Source organism: Symphalangus syndactylus, chromosome 13 (genome assembly GCF_028878055.3).
Source record: "Symphalangus syndactylus isolate Jambi chromosome 13, NHGRI_mSymSyn1-v2.1_pri, whole genome shotgun sequence".
Taxonomy (NCBI): Eukaryota; Metazoa; Chordata; class Mammalia; order Primates; family Hylobatidae; genus Symphalangus; species Symphalangus syndactylus.
The window spans coordinates 22995024-23013438 of record NC_072435.2 but is presented as its reverse complement, the minus strand read 5'-3'; the positions used below and the strand labels follow the sequence as shown (position 1 = coordinate 23013438).

General features: G+C 59.2%; 3 protein-coding genes across 10 annotated transcripts; all 3 read left to right on the top strand.

Moving 5' to 3' along the window:
- The first annotated feature begins 221 nt into the window (after positions 1-221).
- ZNF580 (zinc finger protein 580) lies at positions 222-8648 on the top strand. Of its 7 annotated transcripts, none has more exons than XM_063615389.1 (4): positions 232-344; positions 769-938; positions 5291-6354; positions 7675-8648. In XM_063615389.1, the coding sequence occupies exon 4, from the start codon at positions 7687-7689 to the stop codon at positions 8203-8205; it is 519 nt and encodes a 172-aa protein (XP_063471459.1). In that variant the 5' UTR covers positions 232-344; positions 769-938; positions 5291-6354; positions 7675-7686; the 3' UTR covers positions 8206-8648. The 7 variants fall into 7 exon arrangements, with proteins under 7 accessions (XP_063471457.1, XP_063471460.1, XP_063471459.1 ...); XM_063615388.1 differs by having other exon boundaries at positions 7617-8648; XM_063615387.1 differs by lacking the exon at positions 7675-8648 and having other exon boundaries at positions 222-344; positions 5291-6090.
- Positions 8649-9749: 1101 nt separating this feature from the next.
- ZNF581 (zinc finger protein 581) lies at positions 9750-10799 on the top strand. Its single transcript, XM_055237713.2, has one exon. The coding sequence runs from the start codon at positions 9750-9752 to the stop codon at positions 10341-10343; it is 594 nt and encodes a 197-aa protein (XP_055093688.1). The 3' UTR covers positions 10344-10799.
- Positions 10800-14167: 3368 nt separating this feature from the next.
- Positions 14168-18321, top strand: CCDC106 (coiled-coil domain containing 106). 2 transcript variants are annotated; one of them, XM_055237699.2, is made up of 5 exons: positions 14168-14243; positions 14371-14475; positions 14574-14750; positions 16436-16648; positions 17574-18321. In XM_055237699.2, the coding sequence occupies exons 1-5, from the start codon at positions 14213-14215 to the stop codon at positions 17888-17890; spliced, it is 843 nt and encodes a 280-aa protein (XP_055093674.1). In that variant the 5' UTR covers positions 14168-14212; the 3' UTR covers positions 17891-18321. The 2 variants fall into 2 exon arrangements, with proteins under 2 accessions (XP_055093674.1, XP_063471453.1); XM_063615383.1 differs by lacking the exon at positions 14371-14475 and having other exon boundaries at positions 14213-14243.
- Positions 18322-18415: the final 94 nt, after the last annotated feature.

Sequence of the window (18415 nt, the reverse complement as noted above, 5' to 3'; positions counted from 1 at the left end):
TTTTTTTTTTTTTTTTTGACAAAAGCCATCTCTGTTGTATTGTCTCCCTCAGCATCCGGCACGGCGCCAAATAGTGATTTCATTTTAACTTTTGTGTAGTGTGTGTGTGGAGTAGCAAGGTGCGCGACGCAGGAACCTTTCTCTTGTGGCTACGTTTCTGGCCGGAGTGCTTTCCTGCTGCTCTCCAAATCCGGAAGCTGCCGGAGAAGTCGGAGCATCCCAGAAGTCGTCCCTGCGGCCACTTCCGGACGTGAAAGTTTGCTGCGTAGGGATAGGGAGACCCGGCCGGACTGCGGGGAGTGAGCAGGTTCAGCAGTGACGGCATTCTTAAGAGTCCTGCCCAAGTGAGGGACTTGGGGTGTGGGACAGAGTGGCCCCCAGGGCAGTGGGCGTTGGAAACTGAGAGGCCCTGCGAAGGAGGCTTGGGGAGGGGCTGCGGAGACCAGGGGACGGGGTATAGGAAGAGGGGGGCGGAAAGCCTTGGGAGTGGGCTTCTTGGATCCCAATTGCCCCAGAGGCACAGGCCTGGGCATCACTGTATTTCCCAAGGGGAGAAGGGACTATTTCCCATGGGAAGACAAAGTGGGATGAATAGTGGACCTTGAGAAGAGGGGGTGGCCAGGAAAAGGTTCCTGAAGGAGGCAGGACCCAGACGGCAGGCTGGGGAGGGTTTGGGCAGCCAGAGGGAGGTGAGGGTGCTGGAGCGGGGGTCAGTTGGTCACTCCGGCCGGAGATCTGAGTGGCCTCTGCCCCCTCTGCGCTGTGGAGTGCATCTGATTGCCAGCCTCGCTGGACCGTTGAGAGGATTCATCGAGACCCTGGATATGAATATGCAGTGTGAACTGAAGTTTGGGGACATGAGTAATGAGTCACCGTGGCCCAAGATTTGAGGTGTAAATGGAGAAGTCAGAATGATTCGCCGCAGCTGTCTGGAACAGGTTGGGCGAGGGCAAGGGTGGGAAAGGTGGCTGAGGCCAGGCTGTGAGAGGCCTTTCATGCCAGGCTGAGGGGGTTTTACCATAGGGAGGATTTTAAGCAGAGGAGCTGGTGGACTGGTGAGCAGAGCATGTGGGTGACACCTAGCCAACTTGAGAGGTCAGAATACATGATTCCAGAAGGCTAAGGAGAAGGGTGCCAGCAGAGTAAAGGGGAAGAATTCCCAGGGCGAGGAAAACACATAAGGCTGCGTGTGGAGCTGTGTAACTTCAGGGTGTGGCCAGGGGGCTGTGAGATGCCGTGTGTGCTTGGAGCACAGGAATGAGAAGTGAGGTGGGGAGGTGGCTGGGCCACCTCACAAAGGGCCTCAAATTCTAGGCTGAGAAACTTGGACTTGGTCCTGAGGGTAAAGGGGGCCGGGAGAATGTTATGCATGGTGCTGAAGTTGCATTCAACACAGCTGTGAGAAGCATCTGTCGGGGTCAGGCCAGTGTGGGAGGGGAACTGGAGGCCAGGGTACCAGATATGGTGGTCCAGGTGAGAAGGAAGGGGCCAGAACTTGGCTTGGAGAACGGAGGTCAGTGCCCTCAGGGGGTGGAGGTGATGCAACTTGGTGCATGTCTGGGTTTGGGAAGTGAGGGAGTGGGAGGAAATGGGGACGTTCAAAGTTCTAGATGGTGTGGCTTCCCCATGATCATGTCTTGGGGTTGAGCAGGGGTTCTCTTTGGTGGGGAGCTGGGTAGGGGGTAATGCTTGACTTTTGGATGGGGCAATCAAATTCATTCATTTATTCATTCAGCCAATATCGAATTGATTCCCTACCCTTTCCTGAGACCTTTGATAGATTCTGAGGGTAGAATGTTGACCAGGATGGAGCTGGGCCTTGGAGACTGGGGAAGGCAGTCAATAACACAGCAGGCAGTCGATCAACGAGGACGTATCATGGATTGTGCTGTGGGATGTGAAGGAAATTAACAGACGGAGGACGCAGAGCAGGGCACCTCGAGCTAACACGGTCACTAAAGGCTGCTATGACCAAGTGTTCTGTGAGCTGAAACCTGAAGGCCAGGAAAGAGTCACTCTTGTGAGGGGCTGAAAGGAACATCAGAGAGAGGGGAGGAGCTAGCACAAAGGCTGTCCAGATGGGAGAGGCTGGTGCATTGGGCAAGGGAAAGGCAGCAGCATGGTGCCCAGAAGGGAAGGCAGCCAGGGGGCCAGTCTACGCAGGGCCTTGCAGAGTGTCTGGGTTTACTCTAAGGGCAGAGGGGAAGGTTTTGATCATAACGCACTGCAGTCTGAAACTCCTGGGCTCGGGCAATTCTGTCTCAGCTTCCTGGGTAGTTGGGACTGTAGACAGGCACCACCACCTCTGCCTAATTATTATCATTTTTTTTTTGGAGAGACAGGGTCTCAATATGTTGCTGTGCGCAGAGGGAAGGTTTTAAGTCAGGAAATGATTCTGTGAGCTTAAAAAATCACTTGGAAATTGCCATAGGGAAGGGAGGGAGAAGGCCAGGCATGGTGGCTCACGCCTATAATCCCAGGACTTTGGGAGGCTGAGGCAGGCAGATGGCTTGAGGCCAGGAGTTCGAGACCAGTCTGGGCAACATGGTGAAGCCCTGTCTCTTCTAAAATTACAAAAAATTAGCCAGCCGTGGTGGTGCACGCCTGTAATCCCAGCTACTCAGGAGGCTGAGGCAGGAGAATCGCTTGAACCTGGGAGGTGGAGGCTGCAGTGAGCCGAGATTGTGCCACTGCACTCTAGCCTGGGCGACAGAGTGAGACTCTGTCTGAAAAAAGAAACAGCAACAAAAAAACGAGAGGGGAGGGAGAGAGTGATGGAGGGGGAGGTTGCTGCTGCTGTAAGCTGGGGGTAAATTGTGGTGGTTTGCGCTGGGGTGGCAGCGGCGATGGTGGGATTACAGGGAAGTGTGTGGCTTGCTGACAGGGGTCATGTGCACTGACCTGGTGTGGGCAGAGGCAGGTGTTGTCCTGGCCATCCCGCCTGCGGATGTGTGACCTCAGGCCAATCACACGATCTCTTTGAGCTCTGCTTCCCTCATCTGTAAAATAGGGATCCTCGTGGTACTTCCCTTGTAGCTCTGCCCTGAGGATGCTGTGCATTTAGCAATGGCTGTTCCCGAGTGAGGGCTCAATAAATGTTGGTTATTGTTGTCATTATTTCTGGGGATAGCAGTGGGGGTGGGGGTTGTGGCCACTATAATGCCACTAGTTAATATGGTCTGAAACTCAAGAGAGGGATTGTGTTAGTTTCATTGCGTCTCTATGAGTGAATACCTGAGGCTGGGTAATTTATAAAGAAAAGAAGTTTAATTGGCTCACGGTTCTGCAGGCTGTACAGGACGTGTAGTCCTGACAGCTGCTTCTGGCGAGGGCTTCAGGAAGCTTACAATCATGGTGAAAGGTAAAGGGGTAGTTGGCATATCTCATGGTGGGGGGAAAAGACTGGTAGGAGGTGACACACCTTTTTTTTTATAGAAGGAGTCTTGCTCTGTTGCCAGGCTGGAGTGCAGTGGCACAATCTCGGTTCACTGCAACCTCTGCATCCCGGGTTCGAGTGATTCTCCTGCCTCAGCCTCCCAAGTAGCTGGGACTACAGGCGCCCGCCACCACGCCCAGCTAATTTTTGTGTTTTTAGTAGAGACCGGGTTACACCGTGTTGGCCAGGATGGTCTCGATCTCTTGACCTCGTGATCCACCTGCCTCACCCTCCCAAAGTGTTGGGATTACAGGCGTGAGCCACCACACCCAGCCTGACATGCTCTTTTAAACAACTAGATCTCATGTGAACTCAGCGAGATCTCACTCATTACCTCGAGGATGGCACCAAGCCATTCATGAAGGATCCACCCCCATGATCCAAATGCCTCCCACCAAGCCCCATCTCCAACATTGGGGATTACATTTGAACATGAGATTTGGAGAAGGCCAGGTGTGGTGGCTCAACCCTGTAATCCCAGCACTTTGGGAGGCCGAGGCAGGTGGATCACTTTAGATCAGGAGTTGGAGACCAGGTGGCCAATATGGTGAAACCCGTCTCTACCAAAAATATGAAATTTTTATATTTTATATAATACAGCTGGGAGTGGTAGTGCATACCTGTAATCTCAGCTATTCGGGAGGCTGAGGCAGGAGAATCACCCGAGCCTGGGAGTTGGAGGTTGCAGTGAGCCTAGAATTGCGCCACTGCACTTTAGCCTGGGCAACAGGGCAAGACTCCATCTCCAAAAAAAAAAAAAAAGATTTGGAGGGGACAAACATCCTAACTATATCAGGGATCTTGGCAAGACACTCAGGTTGGGTAATTGTCCAAGTAGACCAGGCGTTCTCAACCAGGAGCAATGTTGCCTCCTAGGGGACACGAGCAATGTCTAGAGACATTTTGGCTTGTCACAACTCGGGGTTGGGGGAGGGTGCTACTGGCATCTGGTGGGTGGAGGCCAAGGATGCTGCTCAACACCCTACAGTGCACAGGATGGTCCCCCACAACAAATAGTGGTCTGGCTCAAAATGTGTGGTGGCCCACGCCTGTAGTCCCAGCTGCTTGGGAGACTGAAGTGGAAGGATCACTTGTGCCTGGGAGGTTGAGGTTGCAGTGAGCCAGAAGCATGCCACTGCACTCCAGCGTGGGCGACAGAGTGAGACTCTGTCTCAAAAAATATACATACTGCCCAGTAAAATGTTTAAAAAGCGCCTTGTGTTCCAAACCAAATATAACTGTGAGGCCTTTTGGGCCCTTGGGCCTCCAGTTTACAACTGGTTGACAGTGGTCTCTGGAATTGTTCCATAAGGTAGGAGCCATACGTGGCTTAAATTTTGATTATGGGAAATTATTATTTTTTGAGACAGTCTCCCTCTGTTGCCCAGGCTGCAGTATAGTGGCACGATCTTGGCACACTGCAACCTCCACCTCCTGGGTTCAAGCCATTCTCCTGCCTCAGCCTCCCAAGTAGCTGGGACTGCAGGGGAGCACCACTATGCCCGGCTAATTTTTGTATTTTTAGTAGAGAAGGAGTTTCACCATGTTGGCCAGGCTGGTCTCGAACTCCTGACCTCAGGTGATCCGCCTGCCTTGGCCTCCGAAAGTGCTGGGGTTACAGGTGTGAGCCACCGTGCTGATTATGGGAAATTTAATACAATTTAAAATTCAGGTCCTCTGATACACCAGCCATATTTTAAAAGTGTAAGAGTCCCACGTGGCTAGTGACTGTCATAGAACTTCCCACCATTGCAGAAAGTTCTGATGGACAGTGCTCTAGGACGTAGCTGTGGTACCCCCCAGGGTCCTGGGGCTCGCTGCGACAGTTACTCCTCTTTTGTCCCCCACTCCTAGCTGCACCTGCAGATGCTGCTGCTGCCGCCCTCCTGCGAGGCCGTGGTGCCACGTGGCTGGAGGAGGAGCTGCAGCTGCCCCCAGTGCTGCCGCGTGTGCCCCTCTCCAATGCGGCTGCAGCGCCATCGCGCGTTGCTTTCGACGCCCAAGTCCTTCGCATGCGCAGCCAGCGCCCGGGCCTCAAGTGCCCCAGGACCTGGCGCAGCCGGCGAGCCCGCATCAGGCTTCCAGTGGGCCCCGTGGGCAGTGCCAGCCTTTCCCACCTCCGCATCTGGCAAGGCCTGGCCTTCGCTGCGCCTCGGTGTCGCCACGTGCCTTCTGGAAGTATCACACCTTCCCACCTGCGCATGTAGCCGTCTGGCCCTCTGTGGGCCTCGGTTCCCGCATGTGCCCCGTGGGAAGAACACACCTTCCCCAACTATCTGGCAGCGTCTGGCCTTCTCCCGGCCTCGGTCTCCCCATTTGCTGGGTGGAGAATCACGGCCCGGCCACATGGGAGCCAATGGCTGGCCTCTGGACCTCGGTCTCCACATTTGCTCAGCCGGAAGGAACGTCCCTTCTCCCGCCCTCTACCTCGGTGGGTGGCCACGGCGGAGCAGGCAGCGATGGCCCAGTGGAAAGAGGACAAACCCTTCTGGGCCATAGGGCAAAGACGTAACGTTGCTTAGTCTCGGTTTATTGGCCGATCTCTTGTCAAGCGGCGGAATTGTTCCGGTCGGGAGGTGGGAGGGGAGCGGGGCCGCCGGGGGCGGGCGTCTTCAGTGTACCCCGCGCCTCCGGTCCCTTCCCCGCAGGGCGCTCCGCAGAGGCGAGGGGTGGGAGCGGCGGCTCCAGACGGCGGAACCTCCGCACGGGGCTCGCGCGCTTCCGGCCGGCGCCTTTTCCCAGGGACGCCGCCAACCCCTCGCGCCCCCGCGCCCGCGCCCCCAGTCCCCGCGTCCCCGGCGCCGCCGGCCCGGAGCTGCCCGAAAGTCTCGGTTCCGCCGCCGGCGCTCGCCAGGGGAAGCCCGGGGCCGCCCGGAACCTCGGCCTGTTCCTCCGGACCCGAGAGGCCGCAGCACGGGGTACGGGGGCCGGGATGGAGGGAGGAGCCTGGCCCCGGGACGGCGCCGAGGCCAGGCAGGCTGGGGGAGTGCGCTGGAGCCACCCGAGATGGGGGTGGGGGTCGGGAGCGGCAGGATCGGGCGGAGGGACGGGAGGGGAAGTCGAGGCGCCAGGGCTCCTTGGGGAAGTGAAGGCAATGGGGGGGGTGGGGGCCGGGGGACGGGCGGTGTGTAGCAGGATGGGGGCGAAAACGCCCGGGCACTGGGGTTCCCAGAAACAAGGGGAGCAGAGCAAAAGAACGGGCGGGTGGCCATGCTGTGTGTAACAGGGAGAGGGATGGGGCTCCTGGAAGAGGTGAAGAGGAGGAGAAGGAGAGATGCCAGATGTACACAGAAAGGAGGGGAAAACGGGCTTGGAAGAGGTGCTGTGGGAAGCGGAGTCCCGGACCCTGGTGTGCATAACGGGGTTTGGGAGAAGGCCCCTGATGGGTACAGAAAGAAGTAACGATGTCACCGCCATATATAGGGGCGGGGGAGAAAAGGGGGCCTTTGGGGAGCATGTAGCAGGTAGCCAGGTTGGGGGGGGGCGGGGTATACAGAAGGAAGGCATTTGAGTCATGTTGGGGTGTGTAGATGTAGTGAGACGATGGGTTCCGTAGTGGGGAGAGGTGGCTAGACTTCGAGGTGCTAAGTGTAGGAACAGGATGGAAAAGCCCTAGCGAAATGTGGGGAATTGGGTTAGTGGGGCTCTGGGGAGGTACCTAGAGAGGAAGTGAGGGAGGCCACGGAATATGAAGATGGGGAGGCCCTGCGGCATGTAGTGGGGATGGAGCCCCAGGAGGGCCTGGAGGCCGATGCGGGGGCCGGTCGGGGGGGGGGGCGGCAAAGGGAGGGGAAGCAACTTGAACTGGGGCTGGGCAACAGGGAAAGAAGAAACCACAGATTAGAGAAATCTCGGCGGTCAGGAGGCCCGGGGTGTGAGATGTAAAGAGGTAAACGGATTTAGGAGATTGATTGTCTGCTGGGGTGGGTTGAGAGGAGAAAAGGGAAGAAAAGTCGGGGCACTAGGTCCTCAGACCTGACCTGGGTGGTGAGAGGTGGATCCAGGAGGAGTGGCAGGTGGTGGCGGGGTTTTGCAGAGCTCAGTTGGAGGCCCTCTCCGGGGCAGCTTGATGGAACGTGGGAGAGCTAGGCTGGAGTCACAATTTTCATTTTGCTAGGGAGATAGTCAGTGGCGCACAAAGGGTAACAAGCAGTGATAGTGGGGATGCTTTCCATTTTAGGAAACTTTTTCTAAAACGAAGTGGCAATTTTAACTCATCTCCCCTCCGCCGCTCCCAGCTGCCGCTCCAGATGCTGCTGCTGCCGCCGCGGCCACCCCACCCTCGGTCCTCCTCTCCGGAGGCCATGGACCCACCGCCCCCCAAGGCTCCCCCTTTCCCCAAGGCGGAAGGCCCCTCCTCCACTCCTTCCTCGGCGGCGGGGCCCCGACCCCCGCGGCTGGGCCGCCACCTCCTCATCGACGCCAATGGGGTCCCCTACACATACACGGTGCAGCTGGAGGAGGAGCCCCGGGGCCCGCCCCAGCGCGAGGCGCCCCCGGGAGAGCCCGGCCCTCGCAAGGGCTACAGCTGCCCGGAGTGCGCCCGTGTCTTTGCCAGCCCTCTGCGCCTGCAGAGCCACCGCGTGTCGCACTCGGACCTCAAGCCCTTCACGTGCGGCGCCTGCGGCAAGGCCTTCAAGCGCTCCAGCCACCTGTCGCGGCATCGCGCCACGCACCGCGCCCGCGCCGGGCCGCCGCACACCTGCCCGCTCTGCCCACGCCGCTTCCAGGACGCCGCGGAGCTGGCGCAGCACGTGCGCCTCCACTAAGCTCGAGACCCGGCCTGTGCTGCCCTGCCCGTCTCAGGGCCACCAAGTCTGACCCACACAGCGTCACTCACTCCCACACACACTCCCTGGCTCTGCTGAGGTTACTGCCTTACCCTGGGCCTCAGTTTCCCCACCTTCCAAAGGGAGGAGCATCATTCCTTCCTTACCCCCTTTCTAGCTGTGTGATGTAGACCAAAGTCGTTGCCCCTCCCTGGGCCTGGGAACCAGTCGGAACTGGGTTCCAGTCCAGCTGTGCTGTGTGAGCCTTTGCAAGTGACATGACGTCTCTAAACCTTGGTTTTCTGCTCTCTGGAGAGGTGAACCGGTGGTTTTCTGCGGGGAAGAGATGATAAAGAGCACGGGCACGGTCTGGTTCATTTCTGTATCTACCCCCCTTCCGCCCACGCCCCCGACCCTTTGCTCAATAAACATTCCGCACTCCATTTTCAGGCTCTTCCTTGCGTGTGCGTGCGCGTTGGGTGCTGGGGGGTGGAGACCGGATCTTCCTCGCTTGGGTACTTTCCTCTCGGTGTGTGTTTCTGGCCGGGGCCGTTTCGCGACGGCCCGGGCGCCCCGCCCCCACCTTCCTTCCCTAGACCCTCTTCTCTCCCTTCGGCTTCTCTCTTTCGGCCGGCGCCGCCAGCTCCTGGGGCACACCCAGAGGTCCCCTTCCCGCCGCCGCCTGCAACTGCGAGGGTAGCCCGGGGCCACTTGGAGTCGCCCGGACCTGAGAGGCTGCTGCACTGGGTACGGGGGCCGGGAGGAGGGAGGGGGCTGGGGGCGGGCGGCGGGAGGGGCTGGGCCGCGTGGAGGGTACCTGGGCCGGGGCGGGAGTGGGGCAGGCGCCGGAGGGGGCTGTTCTGGAGCCTGGAAGAGGCGAGAACTTACACAGAAAGGCCCAGAAAGCGAGGGCTGCGGCCCCGGAGGTGGAATCCCGGAGAGCGCTGGGACCTAGAACGAGCCTGGTGGTGGCCGGGCGACGACTAGAGAGAACCTGAGGTGGGTGGACGGGTGGGAGCACGGAGTTGTTCAGACACGTGGCTGGAGAGAGGGCCGGAACCTGGGGGTCCTAACGTCGGAGTCCCTGTGAGTAGGCTTGGCTTGTATGGAGGGGGTCAGGAAAGGCTTGAGTATGTAGGACGGGCCAACACGCAGACCCTGGAAAGGGCTAGAAGGAGGGGAGGGAGAGGCCTGGAGGCCTGCGAGGTGGGGCACCCAGTGACCTGGGAGGGCACAAAGGGGAAGGTTAGAGCGAGGTCCAGGTTGTGCAGAGCAGGTCAGGAGATCCTGTGAGTACAGTGTGTGGTGGAGCACCGAGGCTAGGAGAGGTTTTCCAAGATGGGAGACCCTGGGGACCTTTTAGGGGGCCACAGAGTCCAGCTGTGAGTGGGACTGGAAAAGAGGGACTGAGGGGCAGCAGGATGCAGAGGTCCTGGGCTGGGTATAGGGAGGGAAAAGGATGGAACCTGCGGTGCTGGGCTGCCCTCTTCTATATAACCTTTTTATCCCATCTCCCATCCACCAGGCCTCAGCCAGCCCTCCGGATGCTGGTGCTGCCATCCCCCTGCCCTCAGCCTCTGGCATTTTCCTCCGTTGAGACCATGGAGGGCCTTCCCCGCCGGACATGCCGCTCCCCAGAACCTGGACCTTCCTCCTCCATCGGATCTTCCCAGGCTTCATCTCCTCCAAGGCCCAACCACTACCTGCTTATTGACACTCAGGGTGTCCCCTACACAGTGCTGGTGGACGAGGAGTCACAGAGGGAGCCAGGGGCCAATGGGGCTCCAGGCCAGAAAAAGTGCTACAGCTGCCCCGTGTGCTCAAGGGTCTTCGAGTACATGTCCTACCTTCAGCGACACAGCATCACCCACTCGGAGGTAAAGCCCTTTGAATGTGACATCTGTGGGAAGGCATTCAAGCGCGCCAGCCACTTGGCACGGCACCATTCCATTCACCTGGCGGGTGGTGGGCGGCCCCATGGCTGCCCGCTCTGCCCTCGCCGCTTCCGGGATGCAGGTGAGCTGGCCCAGCACAGCCGGGTGCACTCTGGGGAACGCCCGTTTCAGTGTCCACACTGCCCTCGCCGCTTTATGGAGCAGAACACACTGCAGAAACACACACGGTGGAAGCATCCATGAGCTGGGCTGCCGGGTGCCCCAGGTACCACAGGACTTTGCAGGGAGCCTGGACTCCTGTCCAGACACCTGGTGAGAGCCTGAGGCTGGTGTTCAGGGCCCTGGACACAGACACAGAGCAGCCACATCTCAAAGGCAGAGCCCTGCCTGAAGGAGGAATCCGTGAGTAGTCTTCAGGTCCTCCGTGTTTTGGAGCTGAGATGGGAATGAGCCCCTACGCAGAATGGAGTCCTCTAGCCTAAAGATACCAGCTCTTCCATGGCAGAGCCTTGACTGGATGGGGGTGGGGAGCGTGGTGTGTAAAGTCTCTGGCCTCATAAAAGGTGGCTGTGGGTCATCAGGAATCTGCCATCTTCCTGAGGCTTCTGTGCTGTTGTTGGGGAAGGGACCCCAGTCCTGCCTTCCACCCCCCGACCAGGCCTGAGACTGATCAAACAATAAACACGTTTCCCACTCTGAGCATTCAAGGTTTGTTTTTAGAGACAGCATCTCAGACCCTCTTTGGTGGCCGCCTAGCAGGGAGACCAGCTTGCCTGGCTGGGGAATGGGAAGGTTGGCCTGCCTTGGGGTGATCCCCTCCTCAGCTCCTGAAGACCTGGGTCATCTGGAAAGAATGTTTTTAACTGAAACAATTTTAAAACCACAATCTCCTGTTACAAACACATTTTATATGGCAATAGAGTACACAGATACGCAAAATATATGTGAACCAAGTTTCCTTCCTTTTTTATTTTTATTTTTTGAGACGGAGTTTCGCTCTTTTTGCCTAGGCTGGGGTGAAATGGCGCGATCTCGGATCACCACAACACCTCCCGGGTTCAAGCGATTCTCCTGCCTCAGCCTCCTGAGTAGCTGGGATTACAAGCATGTGCCATCACCCCTGCTAATTTTGTATTTTTAGTAGAGATGGGGTTTCTCCATGTTGGTCAGGCTGTTCTTGAACTCCCGACCTCAGGTGATCCACCTGCCTCGGCCTCCCAAAGTGCTGGGATTACAGGCGTGAGCCACAGTGCCTGGCCTCTTTTTTTTTTTTTTTTTTTTTAGACGGAGTTTCGCTCTTGTCACCCAGGCTGGAGTGTAATGGCGTGATCTCAGCTCACTGCAATCTTCACCTCCTGGGTTTAAGTGATTCTCCTGCTTTAGCCTCCGAAGTAGTTGGGGTTATAAGCGTGTGCCACCATGCCTGGCTAATTTTGTACCTTTAATAGAGACGGGGGTTTCACCATGTTGATCAGGCTGGTCCCGAACTCCTGACCTGAGGTGATCCACACACCTTGGCCTCCCTCAGGGTACTAGGCCTCGAAATAAAAGTTTTTTTTTTTTTGAGACAGAGTCTCGCTCTGTCGCCCATGCTGGAGTGCAGTGGCGCAATCTCGGCTCACTGCAAGCTCTGCCTCCCGGGTTCATGCCATTCTCCTGCCTCAGCCTCCCGAGTAGCTGGGACTACAGGCGCCCGCCACCACGCCCGGCTAATTTTTTGTATTTTTAGTAGAGATGGGGTTTCACTGTGTTAGCCAGGATGGTCTTGATCTCCTGACCTCGTGATCCGCCCGCCTCTGCCTCCCAAAGTGCTGGGATTACAGGCATGAGCCGCCGTGCCCGGCCCACAAAAGTTTCTTTACCGTAGTTAGTATGTGCAGATTTTTTTTATCAACTATTATTATTATTTGAGACTGAGTCTCGTTGTGTCACCCAGGCTGGAGCAGTGGTGTGATCTCGGCTCACTGCAACCTCCCCCTCCCCGGTTTAAGCGATTCTCCTGCCTCAGCCTCCTGAGTAGCTGGGATTACAGGTGTGCACCACCACGCCCGGCTAAATATTTTTTAAACTGCTGTTTTCATCCTGTTCTATTGAATTCTCCACCCATGAACCTGTAGTTTGGAAAAGACCAATCTAGGGCAGGTGGCTCCCCCAGGAATTTTTGGACCAGGCTGCAGTTTATCTGTAAAGTGGGGAGGTGAGGATCATGGTCACAGCTTTGCAGGCGGTGCAGATATTTAGATTCTCCCTCCATCGGGTTAAGACCTTGCTCTCATAAGGGCTGGCCGCAGTCCGGAGCTTGGATGCTTCTGGTGAACCGGAGAGGCAGGTGGAGCTGAGCCTGAAGCTTAATAAACATCTGCTTATTAATTCATTTTTCTTGCCTGTCTATTTTGTGCCAGGCACTGTGATAGGCCTCATTTGCTCTTCCGACCTCTTTTTTTGGGAGGAAGAACAAATCTTCCGTTCATACTCCCCAGAGTGGGAAAGAGCCTCCCTGAGGCTGCGATCATACCCCACCATCTGACCTCAAATAATACCAGCAGCACTCCTCTCTTCAGCCCTGACTATAGCCAGGTGCTGGGCTGAGCTGCTGTGTGTCACATCACTGCATCCTCACAAGAAATTGATAAGGGCTTGTAATTTCCCCATTTTACAGGTGAGTTAACAGGCTGGGGAGGAGCAGGAACAGTCAGGACTGGAATCTAGCTCTGCTCCAAAGCCAGCTCTTAATTACCAACATGGGGATGGGGGGGCGTGTTCCTGGCCGTCATTTTCCGGGAGAGGGGTAACTACCCCCATTTTGGCCCCTACATCCCTGAGAACCTTGGGGTCTGGCTGTAGGAGGTGGGGGAACTCTGGGGGGTCCGCGCTGGCTAGTTCCTGAGAGAGCGTTAAAAGTAGATTCTCCTTTCGCTCCAACTTTCCCGGTGTCTCAAACACTGTCCTGCCTTCTCCTGGGCCCATTGGGCACACCGCCACCCAACACGGGGACCCCGGGAGACTCGCCAGCTTTCCAGGATGGGAATTTCGTGATGTTCCCTGCCTGAGCTTCGGGGAGGGCGGGGGAGTGCTGTAAGGGACTATCGCGCAAGTGCAGATCCCTTGCTTCTGCCGCAAACGGCGGGTCTCACCTGGACCCGGGGACTCTTCAACGAGGGGCGCTACCCTGGCCCGACTGGGCGTGTCCCCGCGTCCCTGCCCGTTCCGTCGCTCAGTTCCACGACTCGCTCCTCTGCCTCCCCGCCTGTTCGCGGGTGGGTGGGCGCTTCCCTCGGCTCCCCGTGACACTTTGCAGACGCTCCCCGGCGCCGGGCATGGGCGCCGCCGCCGTCGGTCCCCGAGCCGGATTCCGCGCGCGGGTGGGTGAGCGCGGGGGGCCTCGGCCCCTCGGACCCCGGGCACCCGCGGGCGGGGGATGGTGGCCGCGTTTGCACCCCCGCCCTGGTGCATGTCCCCGCTGGGATCTTTCCATGACCGCTCCCCCTCCCACCCGCGGGACAAAGGGCGGGGGCGGCGGGGCGCACCCCCACGCGTGACCTTTCCCCGTACTGCGCACGCGCCCAGCCCCCACCACCGGGGGAGGGTCCGCCCGCCCACTCGAGTGCGGGGGAGGGGCGTGGGGCCCCGAAGGTAGGGGAGGCAGCGCGCACGGGCTGACCCTCCTCCTACCCTGGGAAGTTGGGGCAGTTTCCCCCTGCACCTGCCTCTTCCTTAGGCCTGGCAGTGGCCCGCGATGAGAGAGGGTCCTTCCCCTTCAGGCCAGGTGTCCCTGCTCAGGCGACCCCTTAGGGCACCCAGCAATTTAGGGCTTCAGCTTCCTTTTCCTTGGATACCCAGGAGCCCACGTCCCCAGCTCACTTTTCCCCCAGGACCTAGGCGGCTGGGCCCCCTGCCCGACTCCAGGAGCCCAGGCGCGTTTTACCTCAGTCCTGGGGTCCAGGCTCCCTCCTCTCTCAGACCAGGGGTCCAGGCCAGAAGGTCCCTCCTGTCTCACTTCACCTCCCCCAGGATGGACCCTCGAGTCCATCCGCGTCTCTCCATTTGTGGCTGCTGTTTCTGTCCAGTGCCCCTGAGGCCCTCGGCTGCTGGGGTCCGCAGGAAGCCGAGCCATGAATGACCGGAGCAGCCGGAGGCGGACAAGTGAGGAAGCTGGGTCTCCTTCCCTACCCTGGGTCCCAGTGCGGTCGGCTCCAGGCTGCTGTGGTTAGGGGGTGGCCTGAGAGGCCCGGGTAATTCTCTGGGGTGACCCGGGGCCTCTCCTCTCCAGTGAAGGACGATGAGACCTTCGAGATCTCCATCCCCTTCGACGAGGCGCCCCACCTAGACTCACAGATCTTTTACAGTCTGAGCCCCACTGGGAGAAACTTCGAGGGTGAGCTGAGGGGGTGTGGAGGGACTGGAGTCAGCTGGGAAGCCAGGCCCTGAGTCCCAGGGTGTGACCTAGTCCCCCCACCCTCGCTGTGTCCCTAGAGCCCCCGGAGGGTGCGTCCCCCGCCCTGGCTCTGATGAACAGCGTCAAGGCCCAGCTGCACATGGCTCTGGAGAGGAACTCCTGGCTGCAGAAACGCATCGAAGACCTGGAGGAAGAGAGGGACTTCCTGCGGTGCCAGCTGGACAAATTCATCTCTTCTGCTCGGATGGAGGCAGGTGTGTGTGGGGTGCTCTGATCCACCTGCCTCCCTGTCCCGCTACTGGGTACCCGCTCACCCAGACTCAAAGCTCCACTGTTTGGCTGGCTGGATGGGACCTGCCATGTTGGCCCTCTCTGCTAGTCCCCTGCCTGTTTTGGGTCCCCAGGCCCAGCCTCCTCCTCACTTGATTCCAGGGCCTCATCCCCATGAACTGTCTACTGGGGCCCATCCTCCTGTCTTCTCCATCAGTTCCCCAAATCCCATCAGCCTCCAGTGCCCTGCCATCTGCTTCCCTGGCCCATGGCAACTTCAGGGACCCTAGCACCTAAGAGTCCCTCTCTTCTGACTCCTAGGGGGACCTTCCTTCCTCTCTTTGGCCGAGAGGCCCACCCTAGTTCTTTGGGTTTCCTCAGGGGGCCCCTGCTCCTCCTCCCGGCCCTGTCTTCTCCAAGATCCAAGAGTCCAGCCATCCGGCCTCCTCCTGTACCCCCCTCCCCTCTGTGACATCAGGGCCGTCTTCCCACCCACCCTGTCCCATCCTTGGTTAATGAGCACTCCTTCCCCATCGAAGACATTAAGTCCCTTCCTTTGTGGGCCTTTTTGGGTGGTGACCCCAGCAGGTGCTGTCCCTCAAACCCTGCCCGATTCCTGGGCAGTCCCCACCCACATACCTTGCTCTGCTACAATTCATGGCCAGAAGCAGCCTGGAGAGCTCCCATGGCAGCCCCCAGCCCCAGCCAGTTCACAGCTAGCGGCTTCTCTTGACTGGTGGGACCCTGTGCCCTGCATAATACATTTTGGACCCCAGCCCCATCCTCTTCCTGGATGGTCAGGCCAGACAGCCCATGTCCTGGAGAACCCACACTCTTCCCCACCTACCCTCATCTCAGCCTTGCTAGCTCCTTGGTTGGGAAGACCCCTCAAAAGCTCCCACATCTCTTTGTGAATTCAACCCTTTCCCCTAAAAACTTGGGCAAGGGGGCTATGGTCTTGTAGCGTCTCTGTTACTGGGAGCCCAGCATCTGGGGATCTGGCCTTCCATCTCTTCGGGAACAAACCGCCTCTGGCTGCCCTTGCCTGCCACTGTCTCCTCCCACTGATGGTTCCATCCTGGGTGACTGACTCTTTTGCACAGACAGTTTGGCCCTGCGGCTTCGGCACTTTCCCAGTGGGGACCCTGGCACCAGAGCCCTCCCCTAACCCGCCTTCTAGAGGAATCTGTGTCTGGGCCTCCGCCTGCTGCTCCCTCTGTCTAGATGGTGGTGGGACCCAGCCTGCTGGACCCAGGGGCCCTGATTTCTCTCGGTCTGACCCCCAGACTCCAGCCAAGGCCTTGCCTGCCTCCTGGGTTTCCAGAGGCTACTCTCCAGAGGTCCCACCCAGTCCCCAGAAATCTCTCCCTCCCCTATGGGAACCGTACATAGTCACAGGGGTCCTGAGGCCCCTGGTTGGCTGCCTCCCCAAGACCTCTTGCCAACCCAGGCCTCTGAGAAAATGCTCCACCCATTACCACCTCTCACAGACCCCAGCTGGCTCCACTCAGCCACCAGCGCCTCTACCGTAGTCCCTGTCCCTCTGTCTCTTTAAGGGACCAGCCCAGGTTGGGGGATCCAGTTCCGGGGACTGCAGCCTCTCTCAGTCCCAGGACCTGTGATGGGATGTCTGGTCCCGTAGTTCATGTGTGTGTCTCTGTCTCCCCAGAGGACCACTGCCGGATGAAGCCTGGGCCCAGGCGGATGGAGGGGGACAGCCGTGGTGGGGCTGGGGGCGAGGCCTCGGATCCTGAGTCAGCAGCCTCCTCCCTCAGCGGAGCGTCCGAAGAAGGCAGCGCCAGTGAGAGGAGGCGGCAGAAGCAGAAGGGAGGTGCTAGTCGGAGGCGCTTTGGGAAGCCCAAGGCCCGGGAGAGGCAGCGAGGTGAGTGGGGTGCATGGGGCAGGCGCTGAGGGGCCTGGGCTGCTGAATTGCTGTGTGTCCTTCCCAGAGGCCCTCCTTTCTCTCCAAGCCCCTCCAGCCTTGCTGGAGAAAGACCCACCGGGTTCTCTCTCTCCCTCCTCCACGTGTGGTCCTGGGTTTACTTACTTTTTTTTGGCGGGGGGACGTTGTTTCGCTCTGTCGCCCAGGCTGGAGTGCAGTGGCGCGATCTCACCTCACTGGAATCTCCGCCTCCCGCGTTCACGCCATTCTCCTGCCTCAGCCTCCCGAGTAGCTGGGACTACAGGCACCCGCCACCACGCCTGGCTAATTTTTTGTATTTTTTAGTAGAGGCCGGGGTTTCACCTTGTTAGCCAGGATGGTCTGGATCTCCTGCCCTCGTGATCCGCCCGCCTCGGCCTCCCAAAGTGCTGGGATTACAGGCGGGAGCCACCGCGCCCGGCTTGTCCTGGGTTTACTTTAAGTTTTGGTCCACCGTCGAGGGCAGGGCCACCTTGCGCACCTCCTTAACCTTCATCAGTAAGAAGGAGGTGCGCAGTAGGACCTACCTCACGGGGAGGGTGACTTGAATAAGTGAATTCACCTGAGGCAGGGAGGCGAGGGTGATGGCTGGGGGGGTGGGGGGTGCTGGGACCGCGTGGGTTGAACCCGGCCTCTTGGCTCATTTTCTCTCCTCACCCTCCTCCCTGGGCCTGCCTCTTCCCATTTCCCACTGGTCCAAGTGCTGGCTGCGCTTCTTCCCCTCCTCTCTGCCCCTTCCTTCCCTGTTGTTCTCCGTCTCCTCCTGCACCGGCCCGTGCCTCCGCTCGCCGAGATCCCTCCTTCCCATGGCCGTTTCCCTTCCCGTGTCCGCCCCCTCGGTCTTGTCCCCTGCCCCTCACTTCCGTGTCCCCCCTCTGCCCCTCAGTGAAGGACGCCGACGGGGTCCTCTGCCGGTACAAGAAGATCCTGGGCACCTTCCAGAAGCTCAAGAGCATGTCGCGGGCCTTCGAGCACCACCGCGTGGACAGGAACACCGTGGCGCTGACCACGCCCATCGCCGAGCTGCTCATCGTGGCCCCCGAGAAGCTGGCCGAGGTGGGCGAGTTCGACCCCTCCAAGGAGCGCCTGCTCGAGTACTCCCGCCGCTGCTTTCTGGCCCTGGACGACGAGACACTCAAGAAGGTGCAGGCGCTCAAGAAGAGCAAGCTGCTGCTGCCCATCACCTACCGCTTCAAGCGGTGATCGCACCGCGCCTCCGCCCGGGCCTTCCTCCCCCGCGGACCCCGGCCCTCCCCAGACCCCGGTGGATGACCTGCCCCTCTCCCCGCCGCGCCCCTGCCCCTCCTCCTCGCTCCCTGGGTTGGGGGGCTCCCTTAGCCGGGCCCCTAAGCGCGACGGCCCCGGACAGGCCGCGGCCCCTTCCCGAACGCCGGCACCCCCTTCCGCTTGGGCTGCCCAGCCTTGTCCTCGCCGGGCCCCTTCCTCCTGGAAAACCAGGCAGGCGGGTGCCCCCCTCTCGGGTGGGGGACTGTACAGACCCCGTCTCCGCCCCGGCCCCGGCCCCGCGGAGGAGCTGCCCACCTGATTCCCGGACAGACCTCCCCAACTCCGCGTGAGACAGAGAATTATTCAGAGAATTTAAATTAAAAAACGATGTCAAAATTTGGAATAAACTTGGCCTCAGCCTCTTCCTAGGAGGTGGACGTGCCTGGGAGGGGGCGGCCGTCGCCCGGAAGACGGTGACGGGGTTGCGGAGTCTTCCAAGGG